Source organism: the organism of the source record quoted next, unplaced genomic scaffold (genome assembly GCF_019419815.1).
Source record: "Pyrus x bretschneideri cultivar Hongxiangsu unplaced genomic scaffold, Pyrus_bretschneideri_v1 Contig38, whole genome shotgun sequence".
In the NCBI taxonomy this organism is placed as follows: Eukaryota; Viridiplantae; Streptophyta; class Magnoliopsida; order Rosales; family Rosaceae; genus Pyrus; species Pyrus x bretschneideri.
This window is the reverse complement of record NW_025999701.1, coordinates 1,599,114-1,616,220: the sequence shown is the minus strand read 5'-3', so window position 1 is coordinate 1,616,220 and position 17,107 is coordinate 1,599,114. Positions and strand designations below refer to the sequence as shown.

At 35.8% G+C, this 17,107-nt stretch overlaps 1 protein-coding gene across 1 annotated transcript; it reads left to right on the top strand.

Annotated features, from left to right (window-relative positions):
• The first annotated feature begins 1,472 nt into the window (after positions 1–1,472).
• LOC103967267 (protein disulfide-isomerase 5-3-like) lies at positions 1,473–11,171 on the top strand. Its single transcript, XM_048564174.1, has 14 exons — positions 1,473–1,826; positions 3,115–3,205; positions 3,529–3,608; positions 4,169–4,226; positions 4,393–4,556; positions 4,680–4,737; positions 5,424–5,464; positions 5,693–5,767; positions 8,373–8,429; positions 9,195–9,249; positions 9,376–9,522; positions 9,941–10,162; positions 10,475–10,627; positions 10,859–11,171. Exons 1-14 carry the CDS (start codon positions 1,786–1,788, stop codon positions 10,979–10,981), a joined length of 1,365 nt encoding a protein of 454 aa, XP_048420131.1. The 5' UTR covers positions 1,473–1,785; the 3' UTR covers positions 10,982–11,171.
• The last annotated feature ends 5,936 nt before the right edge of the window (positions 11,172–17,107 follow it).

The following is a 17,107-nucleotide window of genomic DNA, read 5'->3' as shown; positions in this document are numbered from 1 at the left end:
TCGAATGTGGGTTGCAATTTTAGCGAATCCGGGATCTGTCTACTGGCTTTCGGGTCTGGGTTTTGTGATTTAAATCGGAGTGAATCAAACGACGGTAAGAGCAAGGAGAGAATGCGACGGGTTATGGGTTCCGAGAGATTCGAAACAAGCAAACGATGCAATTCTAGGTTGGCGAGTGTTGATGATGTTAGCAACGCGAGCAGAGGAAGCGAGCAGAGATAGGAGATGAAGGATGATGAGGAGAGAGAATGTGAGAAGATAAACACGCAGTGAAGGTCTTAGCAGTCCCATGGCTATTGGGGGGGGGGGTCTCACTAAGACCTCTTAGTGAAGGGTTTTGACCATGCGAGTCTCCTTTAGTCTCATTAATGTTAATCCCAGCATGGAACAAACACGGTATTGGACTAAAAGTTAGTCCAGTCCAGTCTAGTCCCACTTAGTGAGGGCAAACAAATGCGCCCTAAAAGTACAAGATACAAGCCAAGCAGCACACGGCTGAGGTCAAAAGGACAAAGGACAGAGCAAACCATGGACAAGGAAGGCTAAGCATGACTTGAAGCAAAGCTTTAGTCACCCTCCTTGACCATGCCAATGTTGAGTCTAGTGAGGACAAGGAAGGCCGTTCATTGATAAAATATGGACCAGAGAGGATGAGGGTCTAGTTACCCAGACATCCGGACACATCCCTTTTTTACAATGCAATGCAACCCAATCAGTAGTAGGGTTCACTTGCCGAGGTGTATATCGATGACCATTTCAGGAATTAAAACTTTAGATTCTACTTGATTTGGACCATTGCCCCGTGTGTGCTTGCTTTCAGCTGAGGATTGATTTGTGGCAACTTGGAGAAGGGTGATTTCTCTGCCTAAACCACTTTTGGGCATGTTTGGATAGGCATCCTTAGCATTGGCCATTTTATGTAATTTATTGTTTTGGGTACAAACGAGAACCTTTAGTGGTACAAAGCGTGCACGAGAGATGTCTTATTTGTATCTTCTTCATTTTTTGGCCGGCTCTTTGCCTTCATTTATGTACTCTTTGTACATTGTCTTTTTGGACTTTTGTTTTGAAATATCCAATTGACAAAGAAAAAAGTTAACTCCCAGGAATCTAATGCCACTTTCTTCTTTTGCTTCATAACTTGTTAATTTGTGGATGCTGCAACAAGCCGAGTCCAGTTGAAAATAAATTTTAAATAAGTTACATTTATCATCATGTTCATGTTATTCGGCTTGAGCACTATGATTGATCTCATTCAGATTTTAGGTAGTTGTCGATTTTCTTCTGAACTTGTAAAGAAAAAATAAAGAAAAAAAGAAAAACAAAAAAATAAAGAAAAAAATAAAATATTGTTTTATTAAAACTTTTAATATCAATTGTCCAAATAATTATTATACGGATTAGAAATACACTTAAACAATCATTGTTTACTAAAACTTTTACTTGGGAGATTGAATTATCTATTGCCCAAAAGCTTAAAAAAATTTGGGGGCGGAAGTGCCCAAAAGCCTAAAATATTTTAAGGGCAGAAGTTCCCGCCCCGGGGGGCAAGTGAATGTCCGAAAAAGCTGTCCTAAAGTTCCTCGTTTCTTCCGTCGTTGACTCGTCGTCTTTGTCTGTTTTTCGGGGATTTTGATCGCACAACATTATAATAAAAATATAAAACGTCTGCTCTTAAAATGTTCAGCAGCTGTCTCTTGCCCATTTCATTCTCTCTGTAATTTTGCTCGGAAAATTGGGATTAGAGCCGTCCGTTGCTCTGAAATCTATACGTTCATCTCAGCCATGATTTCCACCGGCAACATCAAGTCCGTCGATTTTTATAGGTCAGATCTCTCGCATCATTTCACTGTTCATCAGCTCTCTGTGTTTGTGTGTAATTTGAATCTGATCGTGGAAAATTCAGTTTCGATTTTGCGTAATTGCTTTCTGATGCATGTGGATTGTGAATTGTGATGGATAAGTGAATGAATGTTTGAGTTTATCAGTGAAATTGGAGTGATTATAAATAGGATTAAGAATTTAAACTAACATTAACATTATGTTTGGACGATGAAAATAAACTTAAAATTTTGACAAAGGTCAGAGTTATCAATTGACAGATAACAATTCTCTTATTTGGATTCATAAATATAAAAATTTGGAATTTCCATGTAGAAAAAAATTGAAATTTGGAAACTATAATTTCCAAGTTTAAATTATATGTAAATATGTGTCATTTTTGAATTTCTATGAATGAGAATTTAAAAATAATAAATTTCGTATTGAATTTTCATTGTTCTTTTAAGTTAGCCAAACAAGAAAATTCACAAATTTTAGAAGATAAAATTTCGTTATTTTAAAATTCCTTTGTAATTTTAAATTTCCTCGTCCAAACAAATGGAAAAGATTGGTGATTTGAATAGTTTGGTTGCTTCCACACCATTGAAAGATTCAGTTCATCACCACTAAATAAAGCATTACTAGATTGTTTGGAGGCTTAGTGGAAGCTTTCATAGCAAATGATTCTAGGGTTTTAGCTGCTTGCTGTATGATATTTATGGTACACATCTAAGGAGCTAAATTATATGCAGAAATGTAAGATTTCATAACTTCTCAAACTTTCCCTGCGAATAGAAGTAGGAAGCAAAATTTAACGAACACCACCTGGACTATTAGGGGTGTGCGTAAAATACCACCCAAACAAAAAAATCTTGCCAATTTACTACCCACACTCCACTTTTAGTGTGATGTATCACATCTGTAATTCACCGTTGGAAATTCCTTTAATTCTCATCTAGTATGAGCACATGAGCACTTGTTCATACTATTTTAGGGTACGAATTTCGCTGACTACAACATGTCTTTGGGGAAGTAGAAGATAAGTCACACGAGCTTTATTCTATTGACTCACATGTGTTGCAAATGATACATTTTGACTAAAATTTTTGCAAAAATTAATGGAGGTCATACAATCTTGCTGGTATTTGCACATACCTTTATAGTCCAGGAGGTGTTTGTGAAATTTTTCCATGTATGAACAAATAAACATTTTGTATAATTTAGTGGGCAATAAATTCACCTGCACGGTTGTCCTGATATGTATTTATGCTACAATGCTTTCCCTATGTACAAGAAAATCCTTAGAGATTTGACAGAAGCATCATTATCGGGTGCAAGACTATCTATTATGGCAGCTCTCGCCATGATGTTTTTATTTGGAATGGTAAGCAGCTCGTAGTTCTATAGTTGGTTACTTATGTGCTCCAAATATTCAAATTCGACCAAATGGACATTGAGTGATGATTCTTTTTTTTTTTTTTTTTTCTCTCTCTCTCTCTCTCAATTGATGCTTGTTTTGGTCCTTTATGTATGTCTAACCTTGTTCTATTTTTATTATGTTCATGAGAATTTCTAGTAGTTTTATTTTCTTTTCCATCCTTGTTTTTTTATCAAAGTTACTTTTTGTTGCGATATGCTTGTGGTTAATATACTTTATTATATTTATATTTACCTTCTTTTTTTCCAGTTTCCTTTTTGCCTTTTTAGGTAACCGTCAGCACCTCTACATCTGTTATTGTCAACAAGAGTTCCGATGGTGATTTCTTACTTATTGAATTTAATATCAGGTAAACTTTCATAGCTTGCATTGGTGTTTTTGATGTTTATGAAGTTATTATGTACATGCATGGAGTTCAAATTTATTGCTAATCCAGCTCTAGCTTTATTGATTTTAGAATGTCACTGAAAACTGCCTTCGTGTAATTGGAAATTTATTCAAAGACGGATTTTTTTTTTTTTTTTAAATTAACTGCAATATTGTGTTTATATCCAGTAGTGCTTTTAATTAACTGCCATATTGTGTTTTTAAATTAACTGCTATATGGATTTTTTTTTTAACTCCAGTAGTGGTTTTAATTAAATTAGGTCCAATTGATTCTAAGGTGCACTACATGGGAATTTGTAATGCTTTAATCAGCCCGAAAGAGGCAGTTATATTGTGTGAGCATTAAGTTATCAGGGTGATCCCTCTTACTTCTGGAAAATTTGTTGATATCACCTTTCTGATGCAAACTTTGCTCAAAGAAAACTCTTAGCCTTCACTATCAATTTACATAACCTTCTTCTCCCCCCCTGCCTCTCTCATTTCCTAGGCTGCCTCCATAATTTTATCTCCTTTTTCATGTAGTTTTCCTGCACTCCCGTGTGAATTTGCATCTCTTGATGTGAGTGACGTGTTGGGAACAGTAAGTTTCTCTCTCATTTAATTTTGTTTTTGTTCAATATTATCTACTCTGCTCCTGATTTTCCTCCCTAATGCTAATGATCCTTTGTTAGTATTTTTTTATTTTTTAATTCTTTATGTGGTTTCCATCTGTCGTGACTCCTGAATCCATTCCCTCTTATTCTCAGAACAGATTGAATGTTACGAAAACAATTCGCAAGTTCCCCATAGGGACAGATTTAAGACCAACTGGCGCTGAGTTCCACTCAGGACCGGTTTTAGATGGAGATGAGTATTCTGGTGATGGCTCTATTTCTCTAACTGCACAGAATTTTGAAAAGTTTGCTCACCAGTAAGTGGGCCAACTTTTAGTTCCATACCTTTGATATTTTATGTCGCTGATGTTGGACACTTCAATATTTATGTTTCAAATTAATACCTTTCCTAATTTTTTTATTAAACCATTCTTCTGCAGCCACCCAATTTTGGTGGTTAATTTTTATGCTCCATGGTGCTACTGGAGCAATCGCCTGGTAAATAAAATAGCTTCGCACATTCTCAAATCTCTTTTGATGAAAGTTTTAGCTTTCTTAATCAGTCAATTTCTACAAATCTTGTTTTATACTTGCGTATGCATAATGCATATTACATGGTTTTGGCATGATTGAGAATAATTTAGAATCTCACATTTTGGCTAGAAATTAAAGGTTAGCTCATGCATGCCAATAATGCGATCATTCAATCATGGGAAAACTACTTGTAAAGCAGTTTTCACTGAGAATAGTACTAGCTGGGAATTTCTTCAACTTATTTAAACCTTCAAGTTTTGCTGAATGAAAGGAATCTAAAAAGTTGTAATATGTGTATTTTTTGCATCTGACTTCTTACATACATTGCTCTTGGGTTTTGAAGTCTTGTGTTACTATCATTAACTACTTCGACTGTTTCCCCTCATTTCACACCTTAATCATGTATGTGCTTGCACGTATGCATTATCTTATAATAAGTCACAAGATCCTTGGGTCAATTAATGTTGTTTTTTCTTCATTTTTGATGGAACTGTTGTATATTCAGAAGTTACTTTGTGTACATTAATTTTTTGTTTGCTTGATGTAATTGAACTATTTAGTTGAATCCATCCAGAAGCATATCTTTCTTGCTGCATTTTTATCTTTCTCTTTTATTACTTCTTGCTTCATGTTATCACTTTCCTTTTCAGAAACCTTCATGGGAGAAGACCGCCAAAATAATAAGAGAAAGGTGCTTCACTCTGAAAGTCTGTTGTTTTCTTCCATATAATATGATTTTTCTAAGGGAGCTATTATTGGCATTTCTAAAGAGTCATCCTGTACTCATTCCTGATCTTTTAAATTTGGGAAGAGTGCAGGAGGAGAGTGCTAATAACATTTTCCCTTTCTAATGGTGCAGTCCAGAATCTGAAGTTTACAATTCTTATCTCACCTTTTCTCATGCTCCCATGGTTAACAGGTATGATCCAGAAATAGATGGCCGTATACTTATGGCGAAGGTGGATTGTATTGAAGAGGGTGGCTTGTGTAGGAGGTATGTTTTAAATTGCTTAGTCCTACTTTCCACTTGATTTTCTATTGAGTACAATTTGTTTGATCTGCATTTTCAGTTCAAATTAGTTGTATAAAAGCAATCTAAAATTATATTCGCAATTTTCCTCAATGAAAAAGAGATTTATACATGTTTGCTATATTTTAATTGCCGACTTACAGCGAACAAGAAAAAGGCAAAACTCCACTTAATGTGCTGCAATTGTAGATCCGTAAATAGCAGATTTTGTTCACCATTAATAAATATACAACAACAACAAAGCATCGGCCATATAAATCCTAAAATGCCAATGCGCTCGGTTTTCTGCGAAGTCTTCCGTTAGCTCAAAGTACTCCATATATTTTCTTAAAGTCGCTATCTAACTCTTCCTAGATCTTCCTCTATCCCTTTTGCCCTGAGCCTTTGTCTCATAATCGCATTTTCTAACCGGAGGATATGTAGGTCTTCATTTCACATATCCAAACCACCTTAACCGATTTTCTCTCATCTTATCTTCAATTGCGGCCACTCCTACTTTACCTCGGATATTCTCATTCTTAATCTTGTCCTTTCTCGTGTGCCCACACATCCAATGAAGTATTCTCATATCTGCTACTCATTTTTTTGCACATGTTGATGCTTGACCGCCCAACATTCCATGCCATAAAGCATTGATATCCTTATTGCTATCCTATGAAATTTTCCCTTGAGCTTTAGTGTCATATGACGGTCGCACAACACACCGATACACTCTTTCACTTCATCCATCTAGCTTTTTTTTAATGGTTGAAATCTTCATCCCCATCTCATTTGGACCCCCCATTCCCACTTACTTGCACTCCATATTCTATGTCTTTGACCTACTTAGGCGAAGACCTTTACATTCCAACACTTCTCGCCAAAGGTTAAGCTGTTATAATTCTGACTCCCTCTGGATCTTGCTCTTTGATGTATCCGGCAATAGACTAGAACTTAGCAAAATAGAGAAAACTAGAAACACACAATATTTATATTGATTCGGTAGAACTTTTGCCTACGTCCAGTTGTGATTTTCCTGGGTAGAGAAACCATGGCTTTTTAGATTAATAATAGAGTTCCAGTACTTTTGCAAAATCCTAGAACTAATCGCTCTTTAACCTTGTCGGCTGTCTCTGGCTTTTTTTCTAACACTTTTCCAGCATTGTCGGACCCTATTTATAAGTATAGGGTGCGGCTCACATTCACTTTTTTCAGATTATGTTTCCTATTCTAAATGGAATAGGAATTTACTTTCCTTCTAAGATTCCTAATCTGATTGAATAAGGAAACTAAGATTCTTTCCTAGTCCTTTTAGGAGAATAATTGGTGCACCTTTTATTTCCCTAAAACAATTCTAAACAAAATAAGGACACTAATTGATGAGCCAAAAATCCTAACAATCTCCACCTTGATGTCAAACCAAGTCTTGATCATTGCACTCTAGAGTATCTTTAAGAACCTTCACCTTGGATTCTCGATTTATGTCTTCCATTCCTTGCACTTTGCAAAAACCTCGAATTTCTGCTTCATGAAATAAACCCAAACTTTTCTACAAAAACAATCCATGAAAGTAACAAAAAACCTGGCTCCACCGTTAGACTTAGTTGGTGCAGGGCCCCAAACATCTGAGTGAATATAGTTGAGTTGCTCCTTGTTTTGGTTATCTGCACTACTACTTGCGAATGATACCTTCCTTTGCTTCCCGAGAACACAATATTCACAAAAGTCCAACTTGCAATGTGACAAGCCTTCCAACAGGCCTTTCTTGTGCAATTCTTGCAACCTTCTGACTTATGTGCTCTAGCGTGTGATGTCAGAGTTCAGCCTTGTGTTCTGCTTTGTGGAAACAACTGCTCCCCCAGCTATTGTAGTCCCAATTAGCTTGTACAACGTATGGTGTTGTAGGTCACCTTGCATTATCACCAATGGTCCTTTGGTTACATTGAGTCTTCCTACTTTGGAATTTTACCCATCAGTGCATCCTTCATCTTCCGTTGCCAATCCGTGAAGTCATCCTTGCCATCAAAATGTGGTCAAGACTAAGAGTGGAAGAGCAACCTATTTACTGTTGGAAAAGATTTTGAACAAGTGTTATAAGCTGCCTACCATGGCCTAACCGGTGTGGTTTTCAAAATAACAGTACTAGGATTTAGTGTTCTGAAATGCCAACTAGAGCTCTAGATTTTGTTTCAAGTGCAGTATTCTTACCAATGTAGCATTTTGATGGCAAATCAGTGTATTTTGACTCTCTGCTTGAACAGAGAACTGTTAACCTCAGGGTGGGATCATGGATGAGCTCATGTTTTAGTCTGTCTCTGTCTTATGTATTGTGGTATTCTTGTATGTTGCTATAGTTAACCTGTCACTTTTAGTGTCCCATAATTGAATCACCATTTGAACTATTTTCATATCCACCAAGGTAAGTTTTGTGTGCCACTGCCATCTTAACTGGTTAGACTTAGTAGCTTTACATCTCTATTCTCTAGATACAAACTTTTGTTCTCTTCTTTACTTACCTCTCAAGTTTGCTTCACATACCACTATCTTCCTGTTTTTGCTATTATTAACTACGCCTCCTCATAATATTCAGGAATGAAATTCAAGGATACCCATCAATTCGTATTTTTCGTAAAGGAAGTGATGTGAGGTAAATACTACAAAATTTTGCAAACTTTATTTTCTTTTGGAACTGATTTCTACTCATTCCTTTTTAACGAAATGATTTCAGCTCCTGGAGTCTTAACATTACGTTTTAGGTTGCATTTAATTTGTCCTTTTTATTTTGTCTGTTCTATCTTCATCTAACATGTATATCTGTATCTCTTCGGATAGCAGATTTGTATGTGCTCTTAGGCTCCATTTCAACATGTGGATTTATATGCGAGATTTGAATTTGACATTTTGATATATTGAGTGTGTAATGTCAAAAGAAGGGATAAAGTAGAGTTTTGATATGCTGAAAGAAAAATTTTGTCAGGTAAATTAGGGAGTTAATTTGAAATAACATTTTGTTTTGAATATTTAACTGATCTTAAATAGTCAATGACATGTACTTTCAGTTAACAAAGAATTTTAATATGCCTAGTATCTCATACAATTTATAATAAAAATGCAAATCCAAATCCTCAATTTCAAGTCATCTATCTAAATGCAATCTTAGGGCGGCCAATTAAGTCATATCTAGGTTTTTCTGGTCCTTCAGTTGTGGAGCTGCATGCATAGTTTATTCATTCTATGATCTTTATAAGATGATAAGTGTATGTCCCGGGTTATAGAAAGGCTTGCTGTTTCAATCTATTTTCTTTATGTAGACCCATTTTGATTTATACAGTTGATTCTCAAATTTTGCTCCCTCGGCCATGGCTGTCTTGTACATATGAAGCTTAACTTAAGCAACCTCATTCTTCCACAGGGATAATGAGCATGAGTCTTATTATGGTTGTCGAGAAACAGATAGCTTGGTTGAGGTACAAGCATTCATAAGTTTAAACTGTATCCCGTGTTTAACTTTGACTTTGAACTTGTTTATACTTCTTGATATTCAGTACCCCGTTTGAAATTGTAAATCTAATTTGAAGTTTCCATCGTTGCAGAAAATGGAAAGTTTGGTTGCATCTATCCCTGTGGATTCTGAAAAACTCGCTTTAGAGGGTAAATCTGACAACAGGGGTGAGAATGCAAAAAGACCAGCACCATTGACAGGAGGGTGTAGAATTGAAGGATATGTGCGTGTAAAGAAGGTGATCTTCCAGTTGAAATAGAAATTAATAGAACCATTGGGCATGTTAGACCTAATCGCATGACAATTGTTATACCCGTATAAATCTTTGCTTTATTCCTCTGCTCCCAACGCATGGCTCGAGGTGCTTCACATGCTTGGAAATGCGATGAAAAAGTATTGAACAACTCATTTCCTTTTCTTCTCTGTCCGAGCATGACTTCAGGTGTTTCACATGCTTGGAATTGGTATGAATAAAGAGAAATGCGAAGGGCAGTAAAATGAATTTAACATGAATAAACAAAAGAGAATATTGTACCAGTAAAATGAATTTATCAGTCAGAATTCTGGCCTTCTTTGACCTTTCAATTGACCTTACAATAAATCTCTTAGCTATTATTCAGTTGGAATATGGGTATGATTTGTCCTGTGCTGTGCAGGTTCCAGGAAACCTTGTCATTTCTGCTCATTCGGGAGCTCATTCCTTCGATCCTTCTCGACCGAACATATCTCACGTCATTTCACATTTTTCATTCAGTAGGATGATTGCTCCTAAGGTGATGAGTGATGTCAAGCAATTGGTACCTTATCTTGGTGCGAGCCATGATAGGTTGAATGGTCGGTCTTTCATAAATCACCGTGATTTAGGTGCTAATGTTACAGTAAGTTTGTCTCTATGCATGATTCTTCCTATCTTTTTCTTCTGTTTGTTTCTCTATTGTTCTGTGCTTGTCCATTAACATGCCAATGTTTGTGCGAGTGCATCGGCAATATATAGCTGCATGTGATTGAGTTTTACGCATTTTAGTAGTTGTATGAATATATTCTTACCTCCCTAAAGATGCTTGACGGTCCATAAACACCTTCTTCTGAGTGGATACTAAAACTGTTTCAATGAAGTTTATTTGGCTTGTAAAGAATAGCTAATGCTTAAGCTCGTTATAATTACAGTTTTTGGTAAATTGTATGTGCAGATAGAGCATTACCTTCAAATAGTTGATTCGGAAGTCGTAACAGGGAGATCTCATAGTTCGATTGAGAAATATGAGTACACGGCGCTCAGCAGCTTGGTGCAAAGCCTCCAAATACCAGTTGCCAAGTTCCATTTCGAGCTCTGCCCCATGCAGGTTTAATTTTTGGTTTTTTTCTTTTTCAAATAACGGACGGAAATTGTTATTAGCACTATAAAATTCTCATTTCGCACTCTGAACTTTTTATATTTAGAAAGAAAAGTGCGCTTGTGAGGAGTGCAAAATGAGATATTTTTGGAGTGTCAATAGCATCTGTCTAACTTAACTGTCTTTTAGTTCTTACTCTATGCTTCTCTCACATTTTCTGTCTTTGTCTTCCATAACCAGGTTTTAATAACAGAAAATCCGAAATCCTTTTCACATTTTATCACGGATGCGTGCGCTATTATTGATGACGTTTTTGCCAAAATAGTTTCTTTTTGGCAAATGTACACATCCAATTTCTATTAGAACCCTAAAAATAAGTGCTCAAAAGAGCAAATGCTTAGTTGGTGTCATTTGTACATAATTTTGTTTTTGGATTGTTTTTGCATTTAGGGTCAGAAAGATCATGATCTAAAATAATTTTTCATTTTGGTAAGTGAACACATTCAATATGTTAATAGACTCCTAAAAATAACTACTCAAAAGATTAAACGCTTATTGGTGCCATTTTGTACACATTTTTCATTTTGGATTGCTTTTGCGTTTACAATCTTAAATAGTTTCTCATTTTGACAAATGAACACATCGAATTTGCTATCAGACCCTTAAAAATAAGTACCAAAATGATTAAAAGCGTATTGGTGTTATTTGCACACGTTTCTTTTTATTTTTAGTGTTTGCATTTACGGGGTCAAAAGATTGTGACCCGAAATAGTTTTTCATGTTTTACAAATGGACACATTCAATATGCTATTAAACCGCTAAAAATGAGTACTTAAAAGATTAAATGCTTATTTTGCATTTGTACACGTTTTTCATTTTTTGGATTGGTTTAGCATTTACCGGGTCAAAAGATTGCAATCCAAAATTGTTTCTCATTTTGGCAAACGAGTACATTCAATTTGCTACTAGACTTCTAAAAATGATAACCAAAAGATCAAATTGTTGAAAACATTGGTATTGTTATGAATGCCCACACATAGATTTTTCAATGCCCACAAATGCGATGTGACTTCGGAAACAAAAGGATTGTATTTTCAAAGTTATGTAATGTAAATTTCAAAATGTAATAATGCGAGTTACTCTATAAATAGAGCACTTGACTGCAATCAAAACACAGAGAAAGAAAGGTAAGATAAATAATATCAGTATCTATTCCTCCCACTTTTATTAGTCATTCCCTTGTGTTATAGTTATAGTGTGATATTTTACATCTGCTTCGCTCCTGTCATTAGTAAAGATTATCTCTCTAACTTTTACGTATTTATAATAGGTTATCAACATGATTCTCTAAATATAACCATTCCTCATTTCTCTTCCTTGAAGGAAAAAAAAAAAGATTTCCTTTAAGGATTTTACTATTCATCTTCTTCCATTACCTCAACTACTGGATATACCATCGCGAAGAACTGTTTACACTATACTTGCTTTTAGTTCTCAACCTAACAGTTACATATATCTTTGATTTCTTGTTTGGTGTAGATCTTGATTACTAACCCAGTATTTATTTATGTTAATTTTATTGCAATCCAAGATGGTGCAGTACAATCGCCCATCTTGAACTGCAAATTTAATCTTACTACAATCCATGATGATGTGGTATCATCGTCAATCTTAGACTGCAAATCTAATTTTACTGTAAATTTTAGGTGGAGCGGTATTATCGCCCATTGTACCCTGCATATTTAAATTTGCCTGATGTTTAATTTCACTGCAATTTTAGGTGGTGCGGTATAATCGTCCATCCTGCTTTGCATATTTAAATTTTCCTGCTACTTGAATGGTGTGGAATAATCGTTCATTCTGTGTTATGAGAGTGGTGTGGTACAATCGCCCTCCTCATTCATCATGTAAATCTCGAGCTAGAAGTTTCGAGTGCTTATCATTTTGGCCTCAAGATCAAAATGAAGAATTTGTAAGAACCAGAAGTTCTAACACTACATACCTAGATTACATATTATTGTAAGTTCTTACACATCTCAGTTTTCTTTCAGAAAAAAAAAATGACAAATGTGGCAAAGCTTGATTTTGTTGCCCTGTACATTACTGGGAAAAACTACCTTACCTGGGTAGTGAATGTCAAGATCCATCTAGAGGCAGAGAATCTTGCATAAATAATCAAGGAGGAGAATAGTGCATCTTCTCAATATCGGGCAAAGGTAATGATCTTTATCCGTCGCCACTTTGATGAAAGACTAAAAGACGAGTACCTAACGGTTGAACATCCATTAGCTCTCTAGAAGGCATTAAGAAACAGATACAATCATCAGAAAACGATGATTCTTTTAAGAGCTAATTATGAGTGGACTTACCTAAGGATCCAGGATTTCAAGTCAATGGTTGAGTACAATTTTGCAATGTTTAGAATTAGTTCCCAAATGAAATTTTGTGGAGAAACCATCATTGAAGAAGATATGCTGGAAAAAACTTTCAGCACCTTTCATGCTTCCAACGTGCTCCTACAGCAGCAGTATAAAGTGTAAGGTTTCATTGAATATAACTAGTAGATCTTTGTGCTCTTGGTTGCTGAACAAAACAATGAGCTCCTGTTGAAAAATCATCATTCCCGACCTACTGGATCTGCACCATTCCCAGAAGTGAATGATGTTTCCCTCGAAGTGAACGCCACATTCTCTGGTGGCAATAATCATAAATGAGGATGTGGCCACAGGCGAGGACGGTGGAATAGGAAAAACAAGAATCATGGTGTCCAGTTTTACAACCAGGTTTCAAGTCATAATTCAGGACCAAGCTTCAAAAATATAAATCGCCACAAAGGCATAACTCATATGAACAATGCTCCCAGAAACTCTGAAGGAGCCTGCCATAGATGTGGTGGCAATAGGCATTGGGCGCGTACTTGTCGTACCCCAAAACATATGGTGGATCTGTATCAAGCCTCCCTCAAGGAGAAGGGTGTCGAGACCAATTTTCTCGACTAAGCTAAACCAATGGATATACCTGATTCAATGTATGACTTATCAGGGCAGTTGAACACAACCTACGTAAGGGTCTCAAACTTCATGGTGGAAAGGGGAAATGAAATATACTGGTCCGATTGAATCATTGATATTTGATGTATTTTTACTATGCTGAACTTGTAGTTTAAAAACTAACATTTCAGATTCAATAAAAGTGCCATTTAAATTTCCTATTATAACTTGTTTTTAACTGTGATTCCCTTATTCAGAGAGCATGGATTAAAACTATGGTCATTCTCAAAACATGAGAAATAGTGGAGATATTTGTCTTGCAGACAGTGCAACCACACATGCAATACTTCGAGATCAAAAGTAGTTCTTAAAATTGATGCTTACAAAAGTAAGGGTAACAACAATATCAGGGCAATCAGATGTGATTGAAGGCTCAGGGAAAGCTCAGATTATATTACCAAATGGAACAATATTGTCCATATAGAATGCGTTGTACGCTACTCGATTTACTTGAAATTTGTTGAGTTTTAAAGACATACGTTTAAATGGATACCACATTGAAACAAAAAGTGCAAAAAATATGGAGTATATATGCATTACCTCCAATGATACCCAGAAGCATATATTGGAGACGTTGCGTGGTTTAACGAGTGAATTGTATTATACATACATAAAGATAATTGAATCACATACTGTCATGACTTAGAAGTTCATTGATTCAAAAGTTTACATGTTTTGGCATGACCGTCTGGGTCACCCAGGATCTACCATGATGCGTAGAATCATTACCAACTTTAATAGACATCCATTATTGAGCAGATACATTGCTATCTCAAATTATAACCTTTGCAAGGTTTGTTCTCAAGGGAAGTTGGTATGGTTTTGGTTGATGCATCTACCCAATGGTTACATTTTTGTCTCTTGTCTACTTAGAATGTAGCTTTTGCGAGACTTTTTGCTTAGATAATTAAGTTGCAAGCACAGTTCCCAGATTATCCTATTAAGTCAATTCGACTTGATAATGCTGGTGAATTTACATCTCAAACTTTTAATGATTACTGCATGATATTGGGCATTGATGTTGAACACCCTGTTCCTCATGTCCATACTCAAAATGGTTTAGCAGAAACATTGATCAAACAGTTTTAGTTAATAGCTCGCACTCTGCTTATGAAAACAAAATTGCATCTTTCTGCATGGGGACATGCCATCTTACATGCTGCATCATTGGTTCGATTAAGACCTATGGCCAATCACCAATACTCATTGGTATAACTCGTGTTTGGGCATCAACCAAACATTTCACATTTACGAGTTTTTGGTTGTAATGTTTATGTACTTATTACACCACCACAACACACTAAAATGGTACATCAGCGCATACTGGGAATTTATGTAGGTTTTGATTTACCATCTATTATTAGATATTTGGAACCCTTGACAAGTGATATGTTTACAGCTCGTTTTGCTGATTGTCACTTTGATGAGACAATCTTCCCGTCATTAAGGGGAGAAAAGACTGTTCCAGAAGAACGGAAATAGCTGACAGGGGTTATTCCGACCTTATCTCATTTTGATCCACGTAGCACTCAATGTGAAAATGAAGTGAAAATGATCGTTTATCTTCAAAGTATTGCCAATCAAATGCCAGATGCATTTAATGATGCTATGAAAGTGACAAAATCATATATACCATTTGCAAATGCACCTGCAAGAATTGATACCCCTGTTGAACAAAATAAAATGGTAGCGAATGATTCATCTGGTACACGCCAGAAACGTGGTAGACCTTTACGTTCAAAAGATTTAGCCCCTCGAAAGAGAAAGTCGAGGGCACAACTGAATCCAAATGAAATCATTCAAGAAGAAAAAATGAATGACACATCCATAATTCATGATTCTGTACTTTTAGAAAGAAAAAAATGTCATTGATGAGACACATGTACTTGAAGAAACAGAGGTACATAAAAGCAAAGAAATCTCCATAAATTATGCTTGAACTAATGAATTGTGGGATCGGAATGAAATAATCATCGACGACATATTCGCATTCGCGGTAGTTTCAGAAAAACTTGACATGCGACTTATGAATGTTATCATCGCGTATCTATATGAAGAATTAGATACTGATATATACATACATACATATATATATATATATATATATATATATATATATATATATATATATGAAAGTCCCAGAAGGACTTAAGTTGCCTGAAACACCTAATAAACCACGAGGTATCCTTTCAATGAAATTAAGGCAATCATTGTATGGGCTGAAACAATCCAGACGAATGTGGTATAATCGTCTCAGTAAGTATTTGATCAAAGAAGGGTATATCAACAATGTCATTTGCCTTTGTGTGTTCAATAAAATTGTTGAATATCTGAAAAGCGAATTTGAAATGAAACACCTTGGAAAAACAAAATTTTGTCTCAGCTTGTAGATCGAGCATTGTGCTAGTGGAATTTTGGTCCACCGATCAGCTTACATTGAAAAAATCCTGAAGCGATTTGCTATGGACAAGACTTATCCACTCAACATGCCAATTGTCGTTCATTCTTTGGACATTAAGAAAGATACATTCTGTCCAAAAGAAGATGATGAACTGGTCCTTGGTCCAAAGTACCCTATTTGAGTTCAATAGGTGCTTTATTGTATTTAGCACAATGTACTAGACCAGATATAGCTTTTTCAGTCAACTTGTTAGCAAGGTATAGCTCTGCTCTAACAATTCGTCATTGGAAAAGAGTCAAAGATGTATTGTGATACTTTCATGGAAAAACAGACATGGGTCTCTTCTATTCAAAGAAATCCATAAATGACCATATCCTTGTTGGATATGCTGATGCTGATTTTCTCTATGATCCACATAAAGCCTGCTTACAAACTGGATATGTGTTCAAGAATGGAGATACATCAATCTCATGGCGCTCAACAAAGCAAACATTAGTTGTTACATCTTCAAATCATTCAAAAATACTTGCTTTACATGAAGCAAGTCGTGAATGTTCTTGGTTAAGATCAATAATCGATCATATTCGGAATTCATGTGGTCCACCTTCAAATACAGACACTCCAACTGTCATTCATGAAGATAATGCAACCTGTGTTGTCCAAATTTGTTCACCAAATCTCTACCAAAGTGCACGTTTAAGAAGATACTGCAAAGTATCGGATTATGTCGACTTACCAAACAGCTAAATTTGGAGAATGCGGAATCAGGGGGAGCATCCATGATACATGCATGTTATACTGTTTTTCTTTCGATTAGGATTTTTCCCACTGAGTTTTTCCTATCAAGGTTTTAACGAGGCAACATAAGCATTTAATACTATATCAACAATCCAAGTAAAGTTGTTCTCTTTTTCCTTCGCTATGGTTTTTTCCCACTAGGTTTTTCCAAGCAGTTTTAACGAGGCAACTGATGTTGATATGTGGGCATCTAAGGGGGAGTGTTGAAAACATTGGCATTGTTATGAATGCCCACACACA

Bases quoted from the DNA above. Each gene is read 5' to 3' on its own strand.
- LOC103967267 (XM_048564174.1), top strand. From the start codon at position 1,786: ATGATTTCCACCGGCAACATCAAGTCCGTCGATTTTTATAG. The intron at 5,465-5,692 runs GTGCTTCACTCT...CATGGTTAACAG, and splicing joins GCCAAAATAATAAGAGAAAG to GTATGATCCAGAAATAGATG. The intron at 5,768-8,372 runs GTATGTTTTAAA...CATAATATTCAG, and splicing joins GAGGGTGGCTTGTGTAGGAG to GAATGAAATTCAAGGATACC.